Raw genomic sequence first — 20,360 nt, forward strand, 5'->3', positions numbered from 1 at the left:
TTTTTTTTTTTTTTTTTTATTCATTTTCTTTTCCCTTCTTCCCAAAAGTCTCTCTCTCTTCTCTCTCGAAAACTCCGGCGATAGAAATGGCGATTCGTATGTAATCGGAAAAATCAATGGATTCACGTCGAATCCATTGAATTTTCCGGCTTAAATTGGTTCGTTGATGGTCATCCGGAGGCGTTTGGGTTCCAGATCGGTGTCTTATGGTGATTTGACGGTTGGGTGTTGAAGTCAAATCGATGGTGGAGGTTTCGTTTGGTGAGACAACGGCGGAGGTTCCGTTTGGTGGTACAAGGACGGGGGAGGTCTCTTCTGGTGGCGTACATCGAACGGCGAGGACCACTGGTTCGCGAAGAGAAGGTTCGTCTTTTCATTTCCCGATTTATTGCATGTTAGGTTGATTCATATCGGGTGGTCTTTAACTGTTAGGGACGAGTTTTATTTAGGTTGATTGTTAGAATTGTGAATGTTTTCTATCGATTTGACTTGTTAGGCATAGATTGTGAGATTTGTTTGCTAGTGAGATATTCAAGATCCATGCTTTAGTGTCGTGTAGTTTGAATTTTGGTCTTTAACTGTTGTGGTATGATCAATACGGTCGAGTTAACGACTTCTGACTTTGTGTGTTTGTCTCGCAGATAGCGCTGATGGGGTTTATGTTTCTAGTCACATCTTCCCTGCTAGGCTATGTGAGTCATGATTCATTGATGTCTTGTTCTTTAGTCTCTTTAAGTATTTGGTTGCTTTCTTGTTTGTAAATATTTCCTCTATTGGATTTGATTTTAAAGACTCTTTTCTTTATCTGTCTTAGATATATTCACCTCAGTTGGATTCTCCTCCTCCACGATGGATTCACTTCGCACATGGTTTACTTCTATTCTTGTATCAGGTCTGCGCATCTATCTTTTCAAAAGTCTAACTGTCTTTTTTTTTTAGATTAGTCTGTTGTTCTTATTAAGAGTAGAATGCTTCTGTTTCTGTTTTATGTGATTTATATTGACCATTTTTACATGTTTGTGCGAGGTCAAATGGAGATCACTTGGAGTGGTATTCATGAAGCGGACACAGCTATTGGATTCTCTTATTTGAAAAGGTATGGTACGACAGCTTTCACATGTTGTTGATAGTTATTGTTTGCGGTTGTGTGTTGGGATGAATTAGTAGTTTTTTCATGAAACACAAGTGTTATGTTTGCTTATGTTTGGTCTTATAAATGTAATAAGTGATGAGTTTGAGTATGAGTTTGATCAAGTGTTTGAGTATGAGTTTGTAATTTATTTGGTGTTAGATTAGGTTGTAATAAGTGATGATTGCTTTTTGTTTGTTGGTTGTGAATAAATACGGATGGTACTTGATTAGATAGATACTAGTCGAGTGGTTGGGTTTGATGAATGCTTCAACATCAAACTTATTGTTTGATGGTGTAGGGTTTGTAGGTTGTTTAATGTAATAAATTTGTGGTTGTTGTAGTTTAGGTAAAAACTTAAATTTGAAAACACAAACCCACTTGAGCTCATAAACCGTCCATGTTAAGCACTAACATAAACCATTAACTTTTTCAATACAAACCCTTTTGTTTTACATCAATGGATCCTAGAAACCTTAATCGTAATCCACACACATATTTTGTTGATCTTATGAATTCTCAAAAAGACTCTAACTCCCCAGATAATCCCATTCTTCCAAATACATTCTCTTCTCAGCCTGTCCACTTTACCCAAACCCTCTCTTCTCAGCCTGTCAACTTTACCCAAACCCTCTCTTCTCAGCCTGTAAACTTTGGGCATGGATTCTCTTCTTAGCCGTTTCACTTTAGGCCCGCATCTGAAGATGATGATTGTATCGAGGTTGAGGTTGATGAGGATGAAGAAGACGAAGGAAGGGGAATAAGAAAGCGGTGGACTGCAGAGGAGGATGTTAACCTCATAAGCGCTTGGTTAAACACAAGCAAGGATCCAGTTGTAAGTAATGAGCAGCGGCTTCAAAGTTTCTGGAAGAGGGTTGCTGCCTACTACAAAGCTAACTATGGGTCATCTGTTTCAAATGCAAGAGGACCTACACAATGTAAGGCTAGATGGAGCAAGATAAACCATGGAGTCAATAATTTGTGGGCTGTTACGCACAAGCGAGTTCAAGAAGAAAGAGTGGAGAATCAAAAGATGATGTATTGAGCATGGCGTATGAGCTTTACAAGAACGACAAGGGCAAGCCATTTCTGCTAGGACATTGCTGGAGGGAACTGAAGCATGATCAGAAATGGATCACGGAGGAGTGTAGCCATAAGCGGACTAAACTCGCTTCAGATGGAGCAGGAGCATCCTCACCCGGAGAGTGCAATGATGGAGCTGAGATGAGGCCTCCGGGGGTTAAAGCTTCTAAGAAAAAAGGGAAGAAACCGGCTGTGACTATTGATGTAGAGGATGGTTCTGTTGGTAAGCTAGACAAGATCATTGCAATGAAAGAACAAGAACAAGCGGCTAAAGAGAGACACGGCAAAATGAGACTGCTAGACAGCCTCCTTAACAAGACTGAACTAACAAGTGCCGAACAACTTCTTAGGGACAAACTCGTTGACCAAATGTTGACAAACACTTAGGTTTGGGTTTAACTCTTTTGTGTGTAACTATCCTCTTTTGTGTTTAACTCTTGTTTTCATTAAACTTATGCTATATGTTGTTTGTTTAACACTTGTTTTGTTTTTTGTTCTTTTGTTTCAGGTTTTGCGACAACAAATTAAGGTGATACGAGAAGGGAAACATGTGTTGTCAAAGACATAGATGTGTTGTGTTTACACCCGTGGAGGGGTGTTGTTTTTAGTTGTTGTCTTGTTGTCTTGTTGTCACGGGTCTGTGAGTTGTTGTCTTGTTGTCNAGCAGCGGCTACAAAGTTTCTGGAAGAGGGTTGCTGCCTACTACAAAGCTAACTATGGGTCATCTGTTTCAAATGCAAGAGGGCCTACACAATGTAAGGCTAGGTGGAGCAAGATAAACCATGGAGTCAATAAGTTTGTGGGCTGTTACGCACAAGCGAGTTCAAGAAGAAAGAGTGGAGAATCAGAAGATGATGTATTGAGCATGGCGTATGAGCTTTACAAGAACGACAAGGGCAAGCCATTTCTGCTAGGACATTGCTGGAGGGAACTGAAGCATGATCAGAAATGGATCACGGAGGAGTGTAGCCATAAGCGGACTAAACTCGCTTCAGATGGAGCAGGAGCATCCTCACCCGGAGAGTGCAATGATGGAGCTGAGATGAGGCCTCCGGGGGTTAAAGCTTCTAAGAAAAAAGGGAAGAAACCGGCTGTGACAATTGATGTAGAGGATGGTTCTGTTGGTAAGCTAGACAAGATCATTGCAATGAAAGAACAAGAACAAGCAGCTAAAGAGAGACACGGCAAAATGAGACTGCTAGACAGCCTCCTTAATAAGAATGAACTAACAAGTGCCGAACAACTTCTTAGGGACAAACTCGTTGACCAAATGTTGACAAACATTTAGGTTTGGGTTTAACTCTTTTGTGTTTAACTATCTCTTTTGTGTTTAACTCTTGTTTTCATTAAACTTATGCTATATGTTGTTTGTTTAACACTTGTTTTGTTTTTTGTTCTTTTGTTTCAGGTTTTGCGACAACAAATTAAGGTGATATGAGAAGGGAAACATGTGTTGTCAAAGACAAAGATGTGTTGTGTTTTAACCCGTGGAGGGGTGTTGTTTTTTAGTGTCTGTGAGTTGTTGTCTTGTTGTCACGGGTCTGTGAGTTGTTGTCTTGTTGTCATGGATGTTGTCTTTTATAACCCGTGGAGGGGTGTTGTCTTTTGTAACCCGTGGAGGGGTGTTTGTTGTCTTATGTTTTGTAACACGGGTTGTGAGTTGTTGTCTTCTGCTTACAGATATACGGCAGATGCGGTGGATGAATATTTACGACTCGCTGAAACAACCTCCCACAAATGCCTTCTACATTTTGTTGAGGGAGTTATAACTTTGTTTGGCGACGAGTATCTGAGAAGACCTACAGCGGAAGACCTCCAACGATTACTGAATATTGGAGAACATCGCGGTTTCCCCGGAATGATGGGGAGCATAGATTGTATGCATTGGGAGTGGAAGAATTGTCCCACTGCATGGAAAGGACAATATACACGTGGATCTGGTAAACCGTCAATCGTACTAGAGGCTGTGGCATCACAAGATTTATGGATTTGGCACGCATTTTTTGGACCACCGGGTTCGTTAAATGATATCAACGTCTTGGACCGCTCCCCTGTGTTTGATGATATCCTAGAGGGCCGAGCTCCGAGAGTTAGATACGTTGTCAATGGACGGCAATACAAAATGGCGTACTACCTAACGGATGGTATCTATCCCAAATGGGCAACTTTCATCCAATCCATTACACTTCCACGTGGTCGAAAAGCAAAACTCTTTGATCAATGGCAAGAAGGATGTCGTAAAGATGTAGAGCGTGCATTTGGAGTCTTGCAAGCTCGATTTGCAATCGTGAAGAATCCCGCACTTTTTTGGGATAAAGGGAAAATAGGGAAAATAATGAGAGCATCTATCATCCTGCATAACATGATAGTGGAAGACGAACGACATGACTACAATTTCTACGATCCAGCGGAATTCCATCACGGAGAAGGAAGCGGAAGTTCTCATGTCGATTTATCATATTCTACAGATATCCCAACAAATCTACATAATATGATGGGCATTCGAAATGATGTTCATGATACACAAATGCATGATCTTTTGCAAAAAGACTTGATTGAGCATATCTGGCAAAAATTTGGTGCAACCGCACAATAAATCTTACTCCAAATTCTGTTTAATATGTATAATATTTTGAATTTTATAAAATATGTTTACTATTCCGTATTTTGTAAAATATGTTTAAGTTTTATGTAATATAAAAAATTTAAATAATTATTTTATCATTTTAGATAATTAAAGTTTGATAATTAATAAATCAAAATTAAAAAATTATTATTTAAATATTTGAGTAATCTCTTTGGAGTTCTCTAGTAATAGGGTAATTTTGCTCAGGTTCTCTTAGAGTTACTTAACTTAATTTATAATTATTTATATAATTAATTAATGTGAGAGTAACCATGGTGGGTTACTCCACTAATGATGGTCTTAGTACCTTTTTGTCGTGGATTTAATTGGTTAAAACGTTCGGTGCGTTTTAATGTGTTTAAAATTTGTTGAACACTTTATCGCATCATTAAATCAAAAAGAAAGCATTAAAGTACATCGTGCCGCTTCTATAAGATCCACTAGCTTTGTATCTTCTTCATGGTGAGCGCTGCAGCCGCATTTGGGCACATTGAACAAGAGTTACAAGACCTATATACCGATCGCAACCATTCCTATAGTTCATTCTTCTCATTGTCTTACCATAAACACAAATGATTAGAGACAACAAAAAGAAAATTTCTTATTCTTCTTCTCGTCAACATATACATTTGGTTTGTCATATTAGTATAACATTATTTTATGAGCAAATTAAGTTATATACCTGTTATCAAAGTGGAGAACACTTCTCGTTCACATGTTATAAGATCATGAGATGATGCTCTCTAATTAATGGATTTGAGTGAAACTTCTACAAATTGGTACATGCAAATATCGTAAAAGGTAATTTAAATATGGCAACAGAAAAGAGGGCTATTTGACATGTCGGTCTCAAAACCATGAAAGTTGGTGCCATTGTTTTGAGATGTCATTCTCGATTCTCATCATTCGATTTTAATACCATTTATAAACATATACTAGTATATTATTTTTGTTAGTTTTTTTGATAAATAACATACTATTTATGCCCAAAAAAAACATACCAGTGTTGTTATTGTTGACTATTGATATTTTAATTATTTTCTAACTTGCAAAAATTTGGCGGTCAGCCATAATATGTTTTTACTAAAAAAAAAATGTTTTGAACTACATAAGGTAGTCCAATTCCTTGAAAAACCTATATTTTGGTTTTGTTAAATCCAAATTTGAGTACTGGATTCTATTTCAAAAACGTTATCTAAACTTTGACCCAGCCTGTTTCTAAGAGTTAACTACTTTGTATCTTAGGACTACTATATATTTCTCTATTCAACTGACTACTATCTACAAGTATACTGTTAGTTTCTAAGCAAACTAATTTGCAGTGTTACTACTCTTGAGTTTTTTTTTCTAAGAGTAACATTTCAAAATTTATGAGGAATTTTTAGTTGACATTCTAAAGAAATACTATTATTTCAGTTTTACAAAAATCCGAAACAAAATATTAAAATAATAATAGTGGTATAGTGATAGAATAGAACTACTTTTTGGGATAAAATAAAAATAAACCAACTTCATTTGCTACTTCTCTCTCTTTCCCTATGCTCTGTTGTTTATTTATATATTTCCTATAAACAAAATAAAACCAAAATCGATGGATTGGTTCTTCGCTTTACAATCCCAACGCACTTCTCTCTCATTCTTCTTCGTCTTCTCCGATGCCACCAAATATCTATAGACTCTCCTTTTTCTTCTCATCCCTACTCTGTTTCTTCTTCATCCCCTGTTTCTCTCTCGACGAACAAGGACAAGCTCTCTTGTCATGGAAGTCCCAATTGAACATCTCCGACGACGCTCTTTCCTCCTGGAACGTCGCCGCCACATCTCCTTGCAATTGGGTCGGCGTAAAATGCAACCGTGGAGGAGAAGTTTCGGAGATACAAGTCAAAGGCATGGACTTGCAAGGTTCTCCGTCGGTGACGAGTCTCCTCATCCTCAAGTCTCTTACTTCACTCACTTTATCTTCACTTAATCTCACCGGAGTAATCCCAAAGGAGATCGGAGACTTCACCGAGCTCGAGTTACTCGATTTATCGGATAATTCTCTCTCCGGAGACATCCCTGTGGAAACCTTCAGGCTCAAGAAACTCAAGACTCTGTCTCTGAACACAAACAATCTCGAAGGTCCGATTCCGACGGAGATTGGGAATCTCACGGACCTCGTCGAGCTTATGCTTTTCGATAACAAGCTGTCCGGAGAGATCCCGAGGAGTATCGGAGAACTCAAGAATCTACAAGTCTTTCGTGCCGGTGGGAACAAGAATCTAAGAGGTGAGCTTCCTTGGGAGATAGGCAACTGCGAGAATCTTGTAATGCTTGGTCTCGCCGAGACTAGTCTCTCCGGTAGTCTTCCGGCGTCCATTGGAAACTTGAAACTCGTTCAGACAATCGCAATTTATACGTCACTCTTGTCTGGTCCTATCCCGGATGAGATTGGAAACTGTACAGAGCTTCAGAACCTCTACTTGTACCAGAATTCTATTTCCGGATCGATCCCTACGACCATTGGAAGTCTAAAGAAGCTGCAGAGTCTACTCTTATGGCAGAACAATCTCGTTGGGAAGATCCCGACCGAGCTTGGGAGTTGTCCGGAGCTTTGGCTGATCGATTTTTCCGAAAATCTCCTCACCGGGAACATACCAAGAAGCTTTGGGAAACTTGAGAATCTACAAGAGCTTCAGCTGAGCGTAAACCAGATCTCAGGAACAATCCCTGAAGAGCTAATGAATTGCACCAAGCTTACGCATTTAGAGATCGACAATAACCTAATCACCGGAGAGATCCCGTCGTTGATGAGTAACCTAAGAAGCTTAACCATGTTCTTCGCGTGGCAGAACAAGTTAACCGGAAACATCCCACAAAGTCTCTCCCAGTGTCGTGAGCTTCAAGCTATCGATCTCTCTTACAACACTCTCTCTGGTCCCATCCCAAAAGAGATCTTCGGGTTACAAAACCTTACGAAGCTTCTTCTTCTCTCCAACGACTTGTCTGGTTTCATACCGCCTGATGTCGGAAACTGTACGAATCTTTACCGGTTGAGACTCAACGGAAACAGAATTGCCGGAAGTATCCCGTCGGAAATCGGGAACTTGAAAGATCTCAACTTTGTTGACATAAGCGAGAACCGTCTCGTCGGAACAATTCCTCCGGCGATCTCTGATTGTGAAAGCCTAGAGTTTCTTGATCTACACTCAAACAGTCTCTCCGGTTCATTGCTCGGTACGCTTCCTAAAAGCTTGAAGTTAATAGATTTCTCCGATAATGCTCTGTTTGGTCCTCTGCCTCCGGGAATAGGGTTGTTAACAGAGCTTACGAAGCTCAACCTCGCCAAGAATCGATTCTCCGGCGAAATCCCTAGAGAAATCTCCACCTGTCAGAGTCTACAGCTTCTCAACCTCGGCGAAAACGCATTCTCCGGTGAAATACCAAACGAATTAGGTCAAATCCCGTCTCTAGCAATCTCTCTTAATCTCAGCTGCAATGAGTTCGTCGGAGCAATACCGTCGAGATTCTCCGACTTGAAAAACCTAGGAGTGCTCGACGTCTCTCACAACAGACTCACCGGAAACCTAAACATCTTAACGGATTTACAGAACCTCGTCTCTCTCAACGTCTCCTTCAACGATTTCTCCGGTGACTTACCCAACACTCCTTTTTTCCGGAAGCTCCCACTCTCTGATCTCGCTTCAAACAAAGGGCTTTACATCTCTAACGCAATCTCGACCCGATCCGACCCGACGACCCGGAACAGCTCCGTTGTCAAGTTAACGATTTTGATCCTCATCGTTTTCACCGCCGTACTTATTCTCCTGGCGGTTTACACTCTAGTCCGGGCACGAATCGCCGGAAAACAACTCCTCGGCGAAGAGATAGAGTCGTGGGAAGTGACCCTTTACCAAAAACTCGATTTTTCAGTCGACGACATCGTTAAGAATCTGACGTCGGCGAACGTAATCGGAACCGGAAGCTCCGGCGTAGTTTACCGTATTACGATTCCCTCCGGCGAGTCTCTTGCGGTGAAGAAAATGTTGTCGAAGGAAGAGAGCGGTGCGTTTAACTCCGAGATTAAAACTCTTGGTTCGATTCGTCATAGAAACATAGTTCGTCTTCTTGGTTGGTGCACGAATCGGAATCTGAAACTCTTGTTCTACGATTATCTCCCTAACGGTAGCCTGAGCTCTCGGCTTCACGGCGCCGGAAAAGGAGGAAGTGTTGATTGGGAGGCTCGATACGACGTCGTGCTTGGTGTGGCTCATGCACTTGCTTATCTCCATCACGATTGTCTCCCCGCAATTATACATGGTGACGTTAAAGCTATGAATGTTTTATTGGGTCCTCACTTGGAACCCTACTTAGCTGATTTCGGTTTAGCTAGAACCGTCTCCGGTTATCCAAATACCGGAATTGATTTATCAAAACCCTCCAACCGGCCTCCGTTGGCTGGCTCCTATGGTTACATGGCTCCGGGTAAGCTTGAGCAAGTTACTTATACTTTTTATCTAATTTGGGAATCTCGATTTTAATATTTTTGTTTTTGTTGTGTTTTACAGAACATGCTTCGATGCAACTTATAACCGAGAGCAGCGATGTTTATAGCTACGGAGTGGTATTGTTAGAGGTTTTAACTGGAAAGCATCCGTTAGATCCGGATCTACCAGGTGGTGCACACTTGGTTAAGTGGGTGAGAGATCACTTGGCTGAGAAAAAAGATCCTAGCAGGCTTCTTGACCCGAGACTCATTGGACGGACTGACCTGATAATGCATGAGATGCTTCAAACTCTTGCGGTCGCGTTCCTGTGTGTGAGCAACAAGGCGAACGAACGGCCTTTGATGAAAGATGTCGTGGCAATGCTCACAGAGATAAGGGAGGTTGATGTTGGGCGATCAGAGAGCGGTAAGATCAAAAGTGGTGGTGGCAGTGGGGGAAGCAAAGAACCTCAACAATTGATATCAAATGAGAAAATCATCATTTCTCATGGTTCATCTAACTGTTCATTTGCGTTTTCTGATGACTCCGTTTGAAACAAAAAAAAAAGGTAAAAAAAATTGTTATTGTTAAAACCATGAGCTGTTGTTTACAGAGAGCTGTGTGAATATGTTTTTGTTGGAGTTTGAATTTTTAAGGTACTAGAATTGCAATATATTGTAATGATTTATTTCTGTAATTTTACAAGTTATATAATACATACCATTTTTTGGGGGATGTAAATCTCATAAACTTTTCAAGTCCAATACTTGGTTAAGAGTTTTCTTATCTCTTTTCCAACATTTTTTTTTTGGTTAAGTAAGACTTAAAGAACTATATTCTTGTTCTGTTTAATTTTCTATTTTTCCGAAAACCATTTTTTTTGTTGGATAAGCATTAACTAAGCTATATGTTGTGAATTCGGATGAACAGAAACAGAATAAGAAAGACTTTGAAAAGAGAAACATAGTGTTCTTGAGGCGAATACCCTTTGTCTAGGGTTTATATTATTAAATCTGATTTTAACACCCTTACAATCTCCTAGTTNAGAGAGCTGTGTGAATATGTTTTTGTTGGAGTTTGAATTTTTAAGGTACTAGAATTGCAATATATTGTAATGATTTATTTCTGTAATTTTACAAGTTATATAATACATACCATTTTTTGGGGGATGTAAATCTCATAAACTTTTCAAGTCCAATACTTGGTTAAGAGTTTTCTTATCTCTTTTCCAACATTTTTTTTTTGGTTAAGTAAGACTTAAAGAACTATATTCTTGTTCTGTTTAATTTTCTATTTTTCCGAAAACCATTTTTTTTGTTGGATAAGCATTAACTAAGCTATATGTTGTGAATTCGGATGAACAGAAACAGAATAAGAAAGACTTTGAAAAGAGAAACATAGTGTTCTTGAGGCGAATACCCTTTGTCTAGGGTTTATATTATTAAATCTGATTTTAACACCCTTACAATCCTCTAGTTTTCTTATATAGGCCTCAAAAAACCCGATACAATAGGAAATAAAAGATCTTGTGAATCTTCTAGAATCTATTACACTGTACAGGCGGCTGCGCCGCCTACACCCCCAAAACCCTAACCCTAAGTTGCCTTGAGTCGGTCTCTACAAAAGCCTAGTAAAAGCCCAGTAAAAGCCTTGTACGCCTTACACAGTCTTGTACATCTTTGTAGACGTCTTCAGAGATTTCAAGTCACTTTAACAACAAACTCCACCTTGACGACAAAATCTCATTGACTTCAACTTCAACTCCTTGTTAGTTTTTGGGGAAACCTTTTGTCTTCATCTAGCAATGAAAGACCTGGAGCAAATCCAAGCAGTGCTTGAACTTTTCCATGGTGACTTGCTTGGTCAACATATCAGCTGCATTCTCAGACGTGTGCACCTTCTGCAGTAAAATCACACCAGAAACTGATAACTCTCTGATCTTGTGATATCTTACCTCAATGTGCTTTGTCCTACCATGATACACTTGATTCTTTGCCAGATATAAAGCACTCTGACTATCACAGTGTAGCTGAACTCCACCTTGCTCAACACCCAATTCCATTACAAGTCCTCTAACCCATAATGCCTCCTTAGCTGCATCTCCCATTGCCATGTACTCGGCTTCAGTGGTTGACATGGCAACTATAGAATGTAACACAGACCTCCAACTTATAGGTGCTCCAGCAAGAGTAAATACATACCCGGTTGTAGATCTCCTGTTATCAAGATCACCTGCATAATCTGAATCAACGAAACCCACGACTTCTGCCTTGCACTCATGTCCTCCAAACATGAGACCACGATCTGTAGTACCCTTCAAATACCTGAGAATCCATTTCACTGCATTCCAGTGCTCCCTCCCAGGTTTAGACATGTACTTACTGATTTGACTAACAGCTTGAGCCAAATCTGGTCTTGTGCAAACCATCGCATACATCAGACAACCAACTGCACTAGCATAAGGAACTTGTGCCATGTTTCTGATCTCCTCATCAGAAATAGGGCTCTGACGTGCTGAGAGCTTGAAGTGATTCGCCAGAGGAGTAGACACAGGTTTTGCATTCTTCATGTCAAACCTTTCAAGTATCTTCTCAATGTAGCTTCTTTGAGATAACCACAATCTCTGAGAACTCCTATCCCTACGAATCTCCATCCCAAGAATCTTCTTTGCAGCACCAAGATCCTTCATCTCAAACTCTTCTCCCAGTAGCCCTTTCAACTCAACAATATCATCCATATTGCTTCCAGCAATGAGCATATCATCAACATACAACAGCAAAAATATGGGAGAATTATTACCAACGTTCTTCACATAAACACAGCAGTCATACTCACATCTCTGGTACTCTATCTGCAACATGTAAGTATCAAAACGTTTGTACCACTGTCTAGGAGCCTGCTTCAGCCCGTATAAAGATCTTTTCAGTCTGCATACAAGTGCCTCCTCTCCAGACTTGACAAACCCTTCAGGTTGCTCCATATATATCTCTTCCTCCAAATTCCCATGGAGAAACGCTGTCTTCACATCTATCTGCTCAAGATGAAAATCCCAGCAAGCTACCAGTCCCAACACAACACGGATGGACGTGTGTCGAACTACAGGGGAGAAAATCTCGTCATAATCAACCCCTGCCCTCTGTGAGTACCCTTTCGCTACTAGTCTCGCCTTGAAAGTCACAACTTCCTTCTCAGAGACTCCTGTTTTCCTCTTGAAGACCCACTTGCAACCAATTGCTTTCTTCCCCTTTGGAAGTGTTGTAAGCTCCCATGTCTGATTCTTGTTCAGACTAACTGTCTCCTCTGTCATAGCAGCAATCCATTCTTCCTTTTCAGGACTGTTAATAGCTTCACGAAAACTTGATGGATCATTTGTACCAATCATCAAAGCATAGCTAGCCATATCTTCATACCCATATCTGACAGGTGCCTTCACTACACGCTTTTCCTTGGTTGCAGCCAAACTCCCCTCTGTACGTATCTGATTACCCTTCTTCCCCACCTTAGGAGACTGCTCCACCTCAGGGGTTTGCTCATCTGCTTCTGCTGCTGGTCTAGCTTCACTAGACTCCTCTTCATCCTCCGCTATCTCTGAACCAGTATCAGCCTCAATGGTTACAGGAACTCGTTCTGAACTCGCCTGTAGCAGCATGTACTGCTCATCAAACACCACATCTCGGCTGATCACTCTTTTCTTAGCCTCAGGATCCCATAACTTGAAACCTTTCACGCCTTTCTCAAATCCCAGAAAAACGCACTTCTTGGACTTCGAATCCAGCTTTGACCTTTCGTCGTTGGGAACTAACACATACGCTGGACATCCAAAGATTCTCAAGTTTGATAGATCAATGTCTACCCCAGTCCATACCTCTTCAGCAACCTTTCCTTCTAAAGAAACCCTTGGCGATCTATTGATGACTTCAGCCCAGAAGATCTTCGGGAGTCCTGCATTCAACCGCAAACACCTTGCTTTCTCTGCAATAGAACGATTCATCCTTTCACTTACACCGTTCTGTTGTGGTGTTTTCCGCACTGTAAAGTGCCTCTGAATACCATGCTCCTCACACAGCTTCTGAAACTCTCCATTAGTATACTCTGTACCATTATCAGACCTCAAATACTTCATTTTCCTCCCTGTTTGGTTTTCCACTTTAGCCTTCCAAATCTTAAATTTCTCAAAAACTTCAGATTTCTGCCTCATGAAGTAAACCCAAACCTTCTTAGAAAAATCATCTATAAAGATGACATAGTATCTGCTTCCTCCTAATGAATGTTCTTGTGTAGGCCCCCACACATCAGAATGCACATAGTCTAAAAGACTCTTTGTGGTGTGTAGACCTGTCTTGAAAGATGTCTTGGACTGCTTCCCCATCACACAAAACCTACAAAACTCCATCTTACAATTCTCCAAACCATCCATAAGACCCCTCTTGTGAAGTTCAGACAAACCATGCTCTCCAATATGCCCCAACCGCATATGCCATAGAGCTGTGTTATCTGATTCAGTTACCACGGCTGCAGCTCCACCTACAACCACGTTTCCAAGTAAACGATACACACTCCCTGCTGTGAGCTGACCCTTCATCAACACCATATCTCCTTTGCGCACATTCACACAGTTATCATCATCAGTTTCAAACCTGAATCCGTCCCTGTGAAGTGAATCAAGAGATATCAGATTCTTCTTCACCGTTGGAAGATGCCTCACTTCAGTTAAAATCCTGAAAGTGCCATCATACATCCGAAATTTGATCTGTCCAATACCAACAACGCTGCAGCTTCTATTGTCAGCCATTTGAACAGTTCCAAAATTTCCAGCCTGATACGTGTCAAACCAATGCTTGTTTGAAGTCCTGTGGAATGAACAGCCTGTATCCAGTATCCAAGAATCTGTGTGATTGCTTGTAGTCACTGCAAGGAAATCGAACTCGACCTTCACTACGTCTTCTGCCTGAACCACGTTCACAGAATTAGATGAACCTCCTGTCTCGTTCTGGTCCTTGTTCAGAGGACAATCTCTCTTATAATGTCCTGGTTTCTGACACTTATAACAGATTATCTTCTTCATCTTGCCATCTCTCTGCTTTCCCTTGTTCTTCTGTACTCCGCTACCTTGACTTATACTCACATATAGTCCATCACCTTGAGGGTTGTCACTGCTACCACCACCATGCTGTTGGCGTCGGTTATGATGCCCAAGCAGCGAGTCTGTAGCCGACTGCAGACTTATCGTCTCTTTGTCAGCCAATAGTGCAGTCACCAACGTCTCATATACAGGAGTTAAAGAACACAACAGCAGCATGGCCTTATCCTCGTCCTCAACTGTAACACCCACACGCCCTAGATCTCCAGTGATCTGGTTGAATTGGTTAATATGCTGGACCAGATTTGCTCCTTCAGCCATCTTAAACCAATACAGCCTCTGTTTCAGGTACAACTTGCTAGATGGGGACTTCGACATGTACATCTTTTCTAGCTTATCCCAGATCTCTTTTGAAGATCTGAGATCTAGAACCTGATGCACAACTTCATCTTCAAGACATGTTCGTATCATTGAACCCGCCTTCTCCCTCATCTCATCCCAGTCATCCTGCGAGATCGCTTCTGGCTTTGTGTCTAACAAAGCTTTCTTCATCCCTTGCTGATTCAGCATGTCCTTCACCCGGGTCTGCCAGAGACAGAAGTTACCTGTTCCATTGAAACGTGGAACCTCAAACTTTACGGAACTCGTCATTGAACCTGGCGCTCTGATACCAGTTGTTGTGAATTCGGATGAACAGAAACAAAATAAGAAAGACTTTGAAAAGAGAAACAGAGTGTTCTTGAGGCGAATACCCTTTGTCTAGGGTTTATATTATTAAATCTGATTTTAACACCCTTACAATCTCCTAGTTTTCTTATATAGGCCTCAAAAAACCCGATACAATAGGAAATAAAAGATCTTGTGAATCTTCTAAAATCTATTACACCGTACAGGCGGCTGCGCCGCCTACACCCCCAAAACCCTAACCCTAAGTTGCTTTGAGTCGGTCTCTACAAAAGCCTAGTAAAAACCCAGTAAAAGCCTTGTACGCCTTATACAGTTTTGTACATCTTTGTATACGTCTTCAGAGATTTCAAGTCACTTTAACAACACTATAGTCTATAGATATGCAGCACATAAATGAGAAATGACGTAAAATTTGGCAAAGGGAAGAGGGAGAAGAATGACAGATTGGGACTGGAGTATTTGGAGTTACACGCGAGAAAGATTCATAATTTGTTTTATGTATTTGGTTGTTTGTTAATTTTAGTGATATGTGAAAAAGTATGAATAAGAAGAAGAGTCAAGAGAGGCTTAAGACAGAAGCGAGTACGTGGATGGATCACGTGGACCCTTGAGCCACCCTCATCACATGAGCCATATATGTGCTGTCTCAATAACAAATGACTTCGACTTTCCAGCCAAAAATAACACCATTTTTGTTTTTTTGTACGATTAATTATTAGCATTAAATTTTATGATTGTTATTCAGATAACCTTTTAAGTTTTAAGCATAAATGTTTCTTCAATTTTGTTCACATAATAAGATATTTGTTGGACATGCCCTTAATCCATGGCCATCTTAGATTCTTAGTCTACATGTTGTAAGAGCATTCGACTGAGCCCTTAATTTTATAAACTATGTTATCACTTATGAGAATTTTTTTTTAATCCAAATCAATTATTTTGTGGAAATTCTTAAGATTGTAAAAAATCAAGTAAATATCTCTCTTTCCTTTGTGGGACCCACTGCTACCGAACTTTTGAAAAAAACCGTTGTCATAGCGCGAAAATACTATAGAAACCATCACAAAACACATTATACTGTTTGAGAACATTATACAACCAAAGTCCAAAGCCATAAACATTTAAACAGTTGAACGCCCACGAAACATTTGACATATACTCAAACCGCATCAAAAGGCGAACGCTCGTTCTCAAACGCTCCTAGTACTTGTATCCTTTCACATACAAGCTCTCGGATGCGGCCGAGTCACCGGAAGCCCCGCCTGTGTATTTCCCGAGGGTAGCGTCAGAGTTAGCCTTGCACCTGGTCAGGAACGTGGCCTGAGCTTTGGCTACGTTCTCGGTCTTACCGGCCCACGCCTTGAGAGTGCTTTGCTGGAGGGCTCGGCCAAAAGAGAAAGTAAGCGTCCATGGCTTCAACACAGCGAGCTTGTTCATTGCGTTCAGATTTAGTGTTGCTTCCTCTTCGCTCTGTCCGCCTGAGAGGAACACGATTCCTGGGACAGCTGGTGGGACTGTGCGGCGTAGAGCAGTCACCGTGTATTCCGCAATTACTTCCGGAGTAACCTGTTAGAAGTACAATTTTAGCGTCTTGTAGCAAATTAACGAATTCATTTCGAGGTGTTTATATCTCTGTGATCCAATCTGATTGTGGTTCCGTAAGGAACAGGCATATAAACCTAAATGAAATTCAAACCGATGTAAACGAAACAAATTGTATGAAATAAAAATTTTTGGTTTTTGAGTTTCGATAAATAAATAAGACCAATAAAACCTTAAAATTCCGAAACAACTGATCCAAAATCAAACCGGATTGGCCACACGTATTTACCTTTGCGCTGTCGGAGCCGGGAGTGACCATGTTAGGTTTAAGCAGGGTGCCTTCGAGGAGGACATGGTGGTCGTTCAAGGCCTTGTACACGGCAGCAAGAACCGTCTCGGTCACAGCCGCACATTTCTTGATGTCGTGGTTCCCGTCGGTCAGAATCTCTGGCTCGACGATCGGGACAAGTCCGTTCTCCTGGCAGATGATGGCGTAGCGGGCTAGCCCCTTGGCGTTCTCTTGGATTGATAGCTCGCTTGGCTCGGTGGCCCCAATCTTGAGGACTGCACGCCATTTAGCAAACCGGGCTCCTGCCTTGTAATACTCCTGACACCGTGTACCAAGCGAGTCTAGACCCTGAGTAGTGGTCTCACCGTTGGTCCCTGCTAGATCAACCACACCCTTGTCCACTTTGATTCCGGGAATAACACCATTCTCCTGATACAAAAAAAGAAAAGAATCATTGAGACCGTTAGTTTAATTTGAGTCATGTCAAAATCTCATCCTCGCAACTACTCTTGAATCCAATGATTAGGACTAGAGCTAGAATATTTTGTTTTTTTTTTTTTCTGTGACGGACCATGAGAAGATCGACGAAGGGTTTGCCCTCAGAGGTTTTCTGGTAGAGAGTTTCCTCGAAGAGGATAACACCAGAGAGGCAAGGGAAGGTTCCAGGGGAAGTGAAGAGGAGCTCACGTAGAGCTTGGCGGTTGGACTCATTGTTCTCAACATTAATACTGGCGAATCGTTTCCCGATGGTTCCTGTGCTCTCGTCTGCCGCCAAGATACCCTTTCCCGGTGTCGCAATGTACTTGGCCGTCTTGATCAGCTCATCTGAACTCAGAAAGCAAATAAAAGAGAGAACCTGATGAAGATACTGGAACACAACGAGTTGTTTAACGAGCAAAGTGCATGTTAAGTGTACGTACCTGCGTATTTGCCGACAAAAGCAGACATGGTTGCTTTTTTGAGTGGAAGAGAGATGAGTTCTTGCTGAAGAGGACGAGGATGCCAAGACAAAGCCTTAAGTACCTGCAACTTTTTAACTATATATATATAGGTAACATTTACTATAGGAATATACTGTTAGAATCTATCATACGTGTAGGAAGGAGAGCCCGAAGAAAATTATCAACCTCGGATAAAGCAAATGAGTGATTGCTTCTGCACTACCAAATGGCAGCCAATGATCCCAACTTTATCCCCAAAGGTCTTGGATATGTGGAGAAGAGAAAAGAGATAGGTACAAAACAAAAGCAGAGTGTTTTGTATAGTACCTCTCTCAAACTTCTACCACACGTGTGTGCATCCAAAACACAACAAGAGATATTTTTTATGCTTCTGAAGTATCAAGAGTTCCATTGATATTTATATATGGTACACAGGATTTGCAGATGGAGTATTCCAAAATATCTCAATCCAGCTGCATTTTTTTAAAAAAAAATTGTTAATCTCAACTTAGCCCAACCTAGAACTAAGCCTATGCTCTTTTAACAAATTTTATATTTTCTAATATTATTCCTTTATTGATTCAATTTTAAATTCTTTTATTGTTAATATAACAACTCTTTATTAATTCAATACAAGGATGATCCTCTTTACAAGCTTTAGAGGTCTAGAAGCAAGCATTAAAGAAAAATCAACAAGAATATAGAAACTGAGAAGCACAAAAAGAAAACAGAGAATTTTAGAAGCTTGTGTGATACGAAAAGGATGTGTTACATCATATACTCAAACCGCATTCAAGGCGAACGCCCGTTCTCAAACGATCCTAGTACCTGTAACCTATGATCTCACCCAAGCTCTCAGAGGCGGCCAAGTTACCAGAAGCCCCGCCGGTGTATTTCCCAAGGGTAGCGTCCGAGTTAGCCTTGCACCTGATCAGAAACTTGGCCTGAGCTTTGGCTACGTTCTCAGTCTTACCGGCCCAAGCCTTGAGAGCGCTTTGCTGGAGGGCTCCACCAAAAGAGAAAGTGAGCGTCCATGGCTTCAACACATCAAGCTTGTTCATTGCGTTTAGGTTTAGTGTAGCTTGCTCTTCCCGCTGTATGCCTGAGAGGAACACGACTCCCGGAACAGCTGGTGGTACTGTACGGCGCAGAGCAGTCACCGTGTATTCCGCCACTACTTCCGGTGCAACCTGTTAGAAGTACAATTTTAGCGTTTTCTAGCAAAGGAACGTTGCATTTCGAGGTATTTATATGTCTCTGTGATTCATTTGATTGTGGTTCCCAAAGGAGCAGGCATGTAAATAAATAAAATTGCATCAAACCAATCTAAACCATACTACTGTGGTTTCAGTTTCGACAAATAAAACCTAAGAAATCGGATTCCCCACACCTTACCTTCGGGCTGTCGGTGCCGGGAGTGACCATGTTAGGTTTAAGCAGAGTGCCCTCGAGGAGGACATGGTGGTCGTTCAAGGCCTTGTACATGGCAGCAAGAACCTTCTCGGTCACTTCCGCACATTTCTTGATGTCGTGGCTCCCACGGGTCAGCACTTCTGGCTCGATGATCGGGACAAGTCCGTTCTCCTGGCAGATAATGGCATAGCGGGCTAGCCCCTTGACGTTCTCTTGGAACGAGAGCTCGCTTGGCTCGGTGGCCCCAATGTTGAAGAATGCACGCCATTTAGCAAACCGGGCTCCTGCCTTGTAATACTCCTGGCAACGTGCACCAAGCGAGTCTAGACCCTGAGCAGTGGTCTCGCCGTTGGTCCCAGCTAGATCAACCAAACCCTTGTCCACTTTGATTCCGGGGATAAGACCGTTCTCCTGATACCAAAAAAGAAACAGAATTCAAATTGAAACCGTAAGTTCCATTTGAGTCATTCTTGAACCCAATGGTAAGATTAGAGCTGGAGTTTGCTTTTTCTGGGACGGACCATGAGAACATCCACGAAGGGTTTGCCATCGGAGGTTTTCTGATAGAGGGTTTCCTCGAATAGTATAACACCAGAGAGGCAAGGGTAACTGCCAGGGGAAGTGAAGAGGAGCTCACGGTAAGCTTGGCGGTTGGACTCAGTGTTCTCAACATTGATGTTAGCGAATCGTTTCCCGATGGTTTCTGTGCTCTCATCTGCGGCCAAAATGCCCTTTCCCGGTGTTGCAATGTACTTGGCAGTCTTGATAAGCTCATCTAAACTCAGAAAGCACATAGAATGGACAATCGAACTGAAGATACTGGAACATGAAGAGGTAGTTAAACGAGAAGTGTGCATGATAAATAAACGTACCTGCGTATTTGCCGACAAAAGCAGACATGACCGTTTTTTGAGTGCGAGAGACGAGTTCTTGCTGAAGAGGACAGGGAAGAAAATGAGTGATTGCTTGGACACTACCAAACGATACCAGCTTTATCCTCGAAGTCTTGGATATGTGGAGAAGAGAGAAAGTACAAAACAACAACAGTGATCTGAATAGTCCCTCTCTCACATTTCAACCACATGTGTTTGTGCATCCGAACTT

At 41.4% G+C, this 20,360-nt stretch overlaps 4 protein-coding genes across 6 annotated transcripts; 2 read left to right on the forward strand and 2 right to left on the reverse strand.

Annotated features, from left to right (window-relative positions):
* On the forward strand, nt 1,074-2,867 carry LOC104730748 (glutathione S-transferase T2-like). Of its 2 annotated transcripts, none has more exons than XR_002034521.1 (2): nt 1,074-1,096; nt 2,721-2,867. XR_002034521.1 is itself a non-coding variant. In XM_010449953.2 (2 exons), exon 1 carries the CDS (start codon nt 2,177-2,179, stop codon nt 2,597-2,599), a length of 423 nt encoding a protein of 140 aa, XP_010448255.1. In that variant the 5' UTR covers nt 2,166-2,176; the 3' UTR covers nt 2,721-2,867. The 2 variants fall into 2 exon arrangements, 1 of the variants encoding a protein (XP_010448255.1); XM_010449953.2 differs by lacking the exon at nt 1,074-1,096 and adding an exon at nt 2,166-2,599.
* LOC104730749 (probable LRR receptor-like serine/threonine-protein kinase At4g26540) lies at nt 6,359-10,045 on the forward strand. The gene is made up of 2 exons (XM_010449954.2): nt 6,359-9,302; nt 9,386-10,045. Exons 1-2 carry the CDS (start codon nt 6,494-6,496, stop codon nt 9,856-9,858), a joined length of 3,282 nt encoding a protein of 1,093 aa, XP_010448256.1. The 5' UTR covers nt 6,359-6,493; the 3' UTR covers nt 9,859-10,045.
* On the reverse strand, nt 16,101-18,196 carry LOC104730750 (fructose-bisphosphate aldolase 5, cytosolic). Of its 2 annotated transcripts, none has more exons than XM_019233400.1 (5): nt 18,030-18,196; nt 17,823-17,939; nt 17,474-17,727; nt 16,903-17,331; nt 16,101-16,637 (listed from the first exon to the last, which is right to left on the reverse strand). In XM_019233400.1, exons 2-5 carry the CDS (start codon nt 17,848-17,850, stop codon nt 16,272-16,274), a joined length of 1,077 nt encoding a protein of 358 aa, XP_019088945.1. In that variant the 5' UTR covers nt 17,851-17,939; nt 18,030-18,196; the 3' UTR covers nt 16,101-16,271. The 2 variants fall into 2 exon arrangements, with proteins under 2 accessions (XP_019088945.1, XP_010448258.1); XM_010449956.1 differs by having other exon boundaries at nt 17,823-17,925; nt 18,030-18,045.
* Nucleotides 18,424-20,325, reverse strand: LOC104730751 (fructose-bisphosphate aldolase 5, cytosolic). The gene is made up of 4 exons (XM_010449957.2): nt 20,129-20,325; nt 19,778-20,031; nt 19,239-19,667; nt 18,424-19,033 (listed from the first exon to the last, which is right to left on the reverse strand). Exons 1-4 carry the CDS (start codon nt 20,154-20,156, stop codon nt 18,665-18,667), a joined length of 1,080 nt encoding a protein of 359 aa, XP_010448259.1. The 5' UTR covers nt 20,157-20,325; the 3' UTR covers nt 18,424-18,664.

The sequence above is a fragment of the Camelina sativa genome, chromosome 12 (genome assembly GCF_000633955.1).
Source record: "Camelina sativa cultivar DH55 chromosome 12, Cs, whole genome shotgun sequence".
Classification (NCBI taxonomy): domain Eukaryota; kingdom Viridiplantae; phylum Streptophyta; class Magnoliopsida; order Brassicales; family Brassicaceae; genus Camelina; species Camelina sativa.

Excerpts from the sequence above, each read along its gene's own strand:
- LOC104730748 (XM_010449953.2), top strand. The coding sequence starts at position 2,177 with ATGGCGTATGAGCTTTACAAGAACGACAAGGGCAAGCCATTTCTGCTA.
- LOC104730749 (XM_010449954.2), top strand. The coding sequence starts at position 6,494 with ATGCCACCAAATATCTATAGACTCTCCTTTTTCTTCTCATCCCTACTC. Across the intron at positions 9,303-9,385 it reads CTATGGTTACATGGCTCCGG|AACATGCTTCGATGCAACTT; the intron begins GTAAGCTTGAGC and ends TGTGTTTTACAG.
- LOC104730750 (XM_019233400.1), bottom strand. The coding sequence starts at position 17,850 with ATGTCTGCTTTTGTCGGCAAATACGCAG. Across the intron at positions 17,728-17,822 it reads TTTTGTCGGCAAATACGCAG|ATGAGCTGATCAAGACGGCC; the intron begins GTACGTACACTT and ends TTCTGAGTTCAG. Across the intron at positions 16,638-16,902 it reads CCGGCTCCGACAGCGCAAAG|GTTACTCCGGAAGTAATTGC; the intron begins GTAAATACGTGT and ends TACTTCTAACAG.
- LOC104730751 (XM_010449957.2), bottom strand. The coding sequence starts at position 20,156 with ATGTCTGCTTTTGTCGGCAAATACGCAG. Across the intron at positions 20,032-20,128 it reads TTTTGTCGGCAAATACGCAG|ATGAGCTTATCAAGACTGCC; the intron begins GTACGTTTATTT and ends TTCTGAGTTTAG. Across the intron at positions 19,034-19,238 it reads CCGGCACCGACAGCCCGAAG|GTTGCACCGGAAGTAGTGGC; the intron begins GTAAGGTGTGGG and ends TACTTCTAACAG.